Below are 7500 nucleotides of genomic sequence, written 5' to 3'. Positions count from 1 at the left end.
CACGACGGTCGAGCTGCATGCGCTCGAGACCCTTACGTCGCGTAACGCACGCGAACTGTCCGTATCACAACGCCAGTGCCGGTTCACGCACGAGGGTGATATGCTAGTGTTTAGTCCGGTATATAGCTATAACCTGTGCCGCATCGAGTGTCGAATGAGGCTGGCTTACAAGCTGTGCGGCTGTGTGCCGCACTTCTATCGGCCTGTGGGCAAGCGTAACTTCCGCTATCGCATCTGTGACTTTGAGGGACTGCGGTGCCTTGGGCAGCGTTCAGGTTCAACTATACTATAGTAGGGGGTGTTTAAAAAAATCACTAAAGCTAAGATCTTTTTCGCTTCCAGATGAAATGATTACTCTGCGTTCCAAAGGAATAGACATTGAGTGTCGTTGTCTACCGAACTGCGACGACTCGAACTTCTTCATACAAGCCCATGTAAGTTTCGGAAATTTCATCTACTACCACCTTCTTATTGCCTTTAACATCCTTAGCGTTCTCGGGAATGGTTCTTGGGAGCCAATCTCCAATGGGGACTTACCGATTATCCAAAGATGCAACTCAAGCGGGACATCATATTCGGACTTTCGGATGTATTCGGTAACCATAGCATAGCCTGATGACACTTCTACTTCAACATCTACTTCTTACCAAAACCAAAATTTCAGTGTACATAGGAGGTCTCGGGGGATTCTTTCTCGGTTGCAGCCTACTAACGTTCGCAGAATTTGTATTCTTCCTCACCTGGCGTCTGTACAAGCTGTATATGGAAGTCTAGGCCGTTGCTCCGTCAACGCTAGGAGGCTAGACTACCAACTATCCCAGCAACCACTTGCTGTACCTTTGCGGAGTGATCCAGGAAGGAACTAGAAATGGCAGATCCCGAAGACACACTCATTATTCGCGCTATTATTGAAGAATGTTTGCGAAAATTGCGCGTACTAGGTTGGTGTACGAAAAATAAAGAGCTGCACGATGCTACACAAGCATATTCCATCGATCAGTTGTTACAAGACCGATCCGAAGGATTGAAAAAGGTGCTCTATGGGTGCTCATACCCCGACGAAGAAGCTGATCAAACTAGATCCGTCTCTTCGGAATCCTCCAGCGAAACATTAACAATAACCGAGATGGTACAAGTGAGCAGCGCCTCAGGAGAAGATCGAAAGTATTACGATCGCTTCGAATATTTGGAACGTGCGAAAGAAGTGACCCGCCTGCGGAGAAGACTTCGTTTACTCAAGAGCAAATGCCATGAACAAAATCAAAAGTTACACGTAAGTAATGTGGTGGGTACAGGTAACGTTGACGTCTCTAATCCAAATCTGTCTCCAAAAGCATGAATCCCAAATTGCCATGATGAAGCATCGGTTTGTGGAGTACTGGGAAGCGGCACGCAAAGAACAGCTTCAGCGTTTAGTACAGGACGAGATTGACGAGCTGTCCGTTGAGCTTACTGTAAAGCGTCGTGAAAATGAACAAGCAATCGAAGCCGTGGCTGCCACTGCCCGCTTCTACCAATGGCACCTGGCACAGATCGATCAGCAGATCGAAGGATGGATGGCACGCTTCGATAGCGACAAGGACGACCAAGATGCACGCTTCCAGAAAGCTCGCACGACGGAGAAACAGTGGAAAGAGCTGCGCGAACAGCACGAGCGACAAGAGGAAACGATCACAAGGCTACAGCAGGAGCTGGCTCGCTGGAAGCTAGAGGAACAACACAAGCAGTACTGCGCTCTGATGGCCACGAAACTGCAGGCCTGGTGGCGTGGAACGATGGTTCGGAAGGGTTTCGGTAGATTCGGATCGAACAGTAGGAAAAAGATGAAAAAGGAACCGGCAAAGAAGGGGAAAGGCAAGGGAAAAAAGAAATAGAAGGCAATTATTTCATTCGCTCCGTAATACTTAATTCTTTTTCGCATTAACATTTTGTATAGCGTAGCTCTATTTTCCAATTCACAAACAGTTCTAACTTCCTCGCACCGAATTCCCCAGCCCACATCCCCCCTCTCCTGTTTACACCCTCACTGAGACCGGTTCACTTTTGGTTCACTTTGAGCAACACTTCGAGCAGAAATTCGAACCGATTCCTAATCTGCTCACCGGAACGCTCCGTCAGCTTGCTCGCGATCGTCTGAACGAACGACTCCACGGTTGAGTATCCATTTTTCATTTCTTCTAGAATAATCTTATCCTCCTCCCGCGTCCAGCTTGTAACATCAGGTACTGGCATGAGGACAGCTGCTGTTGCTACAGCTGTTGTACGCTCCGGTTCCGATCCATTCCGGAACAACGCCGGATCGTCCGAAGGGTCCTCTTCGTTCGCACTGACGATCGTTGACTCCTCCGTGTCATCAGTGGTAGAAGCGATTGAGGCAGAGTCTACGGAACCATCGGTGACATCCAGTGCGAGTGGCACTGGTTCCACCAATTCGGGCTCCATATTAGACGACGTCGTTTCGTTCAATGCTGCATTTGGTGCATTGATAAGCGTCCTGAGCTTTTTCGACGTAGATAAAGCCTTTGAGTCTGGGGTAGGTGCGGTTGGTGTATGGCCATTGACAGCCTTCTTTGCGACTCCACCTTGCGCCGACGGTGGTGGTGTGCGCTCACTCCCGCTGGTAGGTGTGAGGCGACCAGCGGAGACCGGTGAAACGAATCGTTTTTTTATTGGAAGCTTTGGTGATGCTTTTTTGGGAGAACCTTCATCGTCGTGGTGGCGGCCAATGGTACCAGAGGTATGTACATCGCGTGCTAAGCCCATGCTACTTCCACCGTTTATATCGACGCCAGGGTTCTCTGCTGCTGTCGCCGTATTGGAAGCAACCATCGAATTGTGTTTCGTCGAGTGAGCCAACGGATTCAACCTTATCGCGTGCGCCCTCAACGTTGCGTCATCGCATAGCTGCAGTTCCTTCGCGGATTCCCCATTAGCCCCAATCGGAACCACACAATTGGTGGCCAGAAACGATAGGCGTACAGGTAGGGCTCCATAGATGATTCTGCCCTGAATGTAGCGGATGGTATTCGATGTTCCCGAACCCGAAACCACCGATTCCGGTGGTTCCGGGCCCGTCTCAACGTACGGAACATGCTCGTATATAATACCGTCTCCATCCCCGCCATCCACGGGAGGATTTCTTTTCGTCGTGATCGTCTCATAATCCCCGGGAGCTACATCGGGTGCCGCTTCGGTGGGGAAGAGCTGCAGAAACCATTCACTCAACAGCGTGCTCCCTTTAAGCAGCGGTAGAATGCGCTGCTTCACCTGTTCCATCGTTACGTTCGCCTCGTTGGACAGCTCGTTCAAACAGGCATGTATCTTCCGGATCTGTGCCGGCTGTTTAGCGAAGAAGATGTTGAGCTTCTCCAGAAAATCGTTCATGTTCGTGAGGATAAAGTGCTCCATGAATTTCCCGACTGCAACCGCCTGCCCAGGGAGCAGGAAGGTAAGAAACATATCCACCAGATCGGGAAACTCTTCACTCAACAGTTGTTCGATCTGGCGGTACAGTGCCGTCGCTTGATCGTCGCATTCATTGAAACCCTTGATCAGCTCCTCAAAGCGATCTAGCAGGTCGGCTCGTCCGGCCGCTAGCAGAACATCCTCCACCTTTTCGTAGTAGTTAAACGCAAACACTGCATCCTTGTCGTCCATGCCGTAGCGATCCTCCACCAGACACGACGCCACACGCCGCGCACTGACTATCAGACTACCGTCGAGCGAATTGTACGCGAATTGCCACAAGCCATCCTGCTGAAGCGAGCGAAACTGTTGCAGGGACTTATACCGGTGCCGATAGGCCGTCAGGTTTTCGCTCATTTTTCGCAGATCGCCTAAAAACCGTCCGTACACTTCCAGCAGCTTGAAGTGGCCGTACACCTTCCGGATCGGACCAACCAATGATTTGACCGCTTCGCTCCGTCCACCGAGGGCCGCCGTGCATTCAGTTTTCAGCAGCTTCACGTAACGGCTCAGCACACCGTACAGTATCGCGTTCGCTACGGCCCGAGATCGAGGTGCGCCGTTTTCTTTACCGTCGACCTTCGTCCACCTTCGTCTCGGTGACACCGAGCTGGCATGGGACTGCTGCTGCGTCGAACTTGGCGCGATATCACAATTTAGTTTGGCTTGGATGCTTTCGTTTGATGAGGAGTTATTATTGATGCGATAGGTTGTGGTTGAAGTCGAACCAGGCAGAACCGATACGTCATGACCGGGAGCGACACTGTGGGAGGATATGATGGGAAGGGTTGTCGATGTCCCTGCGGTCTCAGCAACGTTATAAGCACCGGGAATGACGGGCGGGGCCAGGACCGTCGACGGTATTTGAACCGGCGGCGTGGGTGAGATTTCTTCTCGAGTTTTAAATAGTTCCACTACACCACCTGGAAGCAGTATGTCTACTTGGAACTGTACTCCAGATGGTGGTTCGGTCGATTTGGCTGCACACGCACCGCCGCGCACGGGTTGCTGCACGGCGCTACCAGATTCCGCTACATAAGTGAGACCTCTTCTAGCCTAAAGAACGGACAACAGTTGAACGGTACACAAAAGAAAGGGCGTAAATTAATTGCAACTAAGTTCGCTTTTCCGCGATTCCGAAGCAAAGCCACCAGAAAGTAAAATCGTTCGCGAAAAACAATTTTCTTTGTTGTGACGTTTGCAAACTTCGCGGAAAAACGTACCGAGATTTCGTTTACAGCGACGAGTTGAGTTTAAAACCAATAGACCGGAGACCGTTAAAGGAGATGTTTCCGTAATTTACAAACACGGTTTCACCATCTGTTGAATCTAATAGGCCAAAGCCAAGTTTGATCAATTGTTCCCACAACATTGTTCCATCAACACAACTGTTTGGATGCCATGTAGCAGTATCCCATGTACTTTACAGTAGGCACGAGCAAAGGTCAGCTGACTGGAACTGGAAATTGTCGGCCAAATTTGCATGCACTAATTGTTACTGTATCCTAATATATCAAAACATTTTGCAAGAGCAATTTAACCTGCCATCAGTACATAAAATAAAGCGAAAAATAACTCACCCGCTCGACGGAATGTAAGTACCGGTCCCAGTTGTGATGCAGAATTCCTTTCTGGTACATTGCTAACGGAATGATGTTGTCGAAATCCATTATTTCTAGCGTGTGATTGAAGGGAGGTGCATATCCATAGGTTAGATAGAACTAGGAAAAGAATGGTGCTATGAGCTTCAGGAAAACATTAGGAACTGACCAGAGCTCGACGGCCCTGTGAAGGAACCCTACCGTTATGGGATTATCAATGGAACCATATTTCTTGGACCGCACTAATCGCGTCACTCGGTGATATGAATGGTTTGGTAACAAATGTTTCGCTATTTGATAACACACTCTAGTTAAATCGATTTTTCTACACACCGACGATTGCTTCATCTCTTTCCGCTCCTTCTCGTAATACAGCTCCAAACCAAAGGCAATTAACCTGCAATTTGAAGACGCATTGTGTTAGCAGAAATCAGAAATTGATCGCTCCTTGATAATGGCATTACTCACCGTTCCTCTGCTTCCAAGATGGAACTGAAAGGCTTTAAAACCGTCCTGAAGGGTTTGTATGGTATTAGGGCAGGATAGATGAACGCCTTACAGTTGAGCATCTTCTCCATCACCCGCCAATGGAATTCACCGCACGAATACTTTGAGTTTGGCCTTTTCATGCGCTTCTCTTGCGATCGCCAGTACTCTCTCAATTGATCGTTAAGATCACTCGGCACCGACAACTCATCCTCCCAGCTTTGGCAGCAATCTAAGGCCGTCTCCAGATTACATGGTCTCACACAGGGTTTGTTTGTGCTGATATCATCCAGCTCCTGCAACATATCTTTAAACGTTTTGGCCATTTTCCACATCGTCGGATGACCGTAGGTTTGCAGAAAGTGCTGCGTGGTAAGCTGCACATGCATACGCAGCTGTTGCTGTAGCAGTTGATGCTGAAAGTCCGTGAATCCGACCTGTTCTTCGGTAAGGTTCAGTACAAGAGGTTGCACCGTTTTGTTGAACGTGTAACGCTTTTCCTCTTTGGTGTTCGGTATGAGCCGGCTCGTCACGGGATCGTAACTAAAGTTGGATTCTACGGGAACAACGAACTTTAAGCTAAACTTGCTACTGGTTTTAGCATCTACGCCTGCGCTCAAGCCCGAGTCAGCTGGGCAGTTTGGTTCCGAGCCGTTTAGCTGGATAGTCGTCAGTTCACCCCGTCTTAATTCACTCTGCATTATGGTATTGCTTTCTGGTACGAATGGTGGCCTAGAGACGTGTGGAGTTGAAACAATATCGGGCAAAAACACCGAGCAATTCCTTTCCTGCACAGGACTGTTACAGTCGTTCAGCGGTACCGTCGAGTTGGTAGTGCAGTGCGATGACTGTACATCCGCAGAATTATTCATCGGAACCGATTTATCGACGTCTGGTGCAGTTGTTAGTTCGGATGGTGACAAAGGTGTGTTTAACATACGATCGATTTGATTGCAATCAAACGATGTGTCAAGGACGTCATTAAAGGCCTGATCCAGCAACGTTTCCTCGTCGATTCCGGTCATTTGCACTAGCTCGTTCATTAGCTCACTCAACTCTTTTTTCGAAACTCGTACAGGGCGCATCTCTTCAGCATCCACTGTAAATGACGAGTAAGAAGAATAATGCAATGTGTTTACTTAAATATCAAACCATTGCTATACTTACAAGGCACCTTTTCTGCACCGACGTATTCCGGATCATTGTCATCGTCATCCTCCAAGTCGTTGGCTGTGGCAGAGAAAAAAGATTGTATTACAAATTCAGCTCAGCACGTCGTCTCGTATAGCACTCTACACACGTAATGGTTTGGTGAACTCTTCCAGAAAATCTTTCCATTCCTGATCCATATCATAATCGATATCGTACATGTCGGTCGTTATGTCCGGCGGTACGAAGGTGGACTCCAATGTTTCGATGTCCGTTTTCGTAAGACATAACTTGGAGCGCGTTCGCAGAGCTATGTTTTCTTGTTCTTGTTCGGACTGTGAGTGGCTGTCGAACCGGGGTTTAGGAATTTTAAACGGTCCGTCCATCGCATATGGTGCCTCGATCTCGCTATCATGTCCAGGCGTTCTAAATCCGGAAGCCGGCGTATTCGGCTGTGAATCTACATCCGAAATCGTGGTGTTGGTTTCGTCGTCCGAAGGAATGTCATCTTCTCCCGGCCGGTACTCATCATCATCATCGTCCGAGTTGAGATCGTCGCGAATTAAAGCCGCTACCTCCGAGGGTGGTGCATTTAGCGGGGCGAAGGAAATGAGTTTCTGGTTCAACTGTTTTGCTTTCAATCGCGTGAGCTTCGGCACAGGATGATTTTTCTCATCTTCATCCTCATCGTCTGCTTCATTGGAGCTAGTTTTCGTAGTATCCATATTCGATAGCTCGCTTACGCTATTATCTATCAATTGATTTCCTAAGCTTGCCTGCCGGTTACGTTCTTCCTCTT

At 48.6% G+C, this 7500-nt stretch overlaps 2 protein-coding genes across 2 annotated transcripts in view; one reads left to right on the top strand and one right to left on the bottom strand.

The window, feature by feature from the left end:
* LOC125951402 (sodium channel protein Nach) overlaps positions 1–786 on the top strand; it is a 1568-nt gene extending 782 nt beyond the window's left edge. The window contains exons 1-4 of the mRNA XM_049680221.1: positions 1–275; positions 343–434; positions 491–596; positions 665–786. The exon at positions 1–275 is cut by the window's left edge and continues 782 nt beyond it. Coding sequence (XP_049536178.1) covers positions 1–275; positions 343–434; positions 491–596; positions 665–774 — 583 coding nt within the window. The 3' untranslated portion in view covers positions 775–786. The remainder of the gene's footprint in view (positions 276–342; positions 435–490; positions 597–664) is intronic.
* Positions 787–1904: 1118 nt separating this feature from the next.
* The window catches only part of LOC125950247 (uncharacterized), a 6245-nt gene continuing 649 nt past the window's right edge, over positions 1905–7500 (bottom strand). The window contains exons 3-8 of the mRNA XM_049678057.1: positions 6853–7500; positions 6720–6782; positions 5535–6651; positions 5268–5463; positions 5046–5186; positions 1905–4521 (exon numbers count right to left, since the gene is read on the bottom strand). The exon at positions 6853–7500 is cut by the window's right edge and continues 46 nt beyond it. Coding sequence (XP_049534014.1) covers positions 2038–4521; positions 5046–5186; positions 5268–5463; positions 5535–6651; positions 6720–6782; positions 6853–7500 — 4649 coding nt within the window. The 3' untranslated portion in view covers positions 1905–2037. The remainder of the gene's footprint in view (positions 4522–5045; positions 5187–5267; positions 5464–5534; positions 6652–6719; positions 6783–6852) is intronic.

The sequence above is a fragment of the Anopheles darlingi genome, chromosome 2 (genome assembly GCF_943734745.1).
Source record: "Anopheles darlingi chromosome 2, idAnoDarlMG_H_01, whole genome shotgun sequence".
Lineage (NCBI taxonomy): Eukaryota > Metazoa > Arthropoda > Insecta > Diptera > Culicidae > Anopheles > Anopheles darlingi.
The sequence above is the reverse complement of the archived record's forward strand: the minus strand, read 5'-3'. Positions and strand labels throughout refer to the sequence as shown.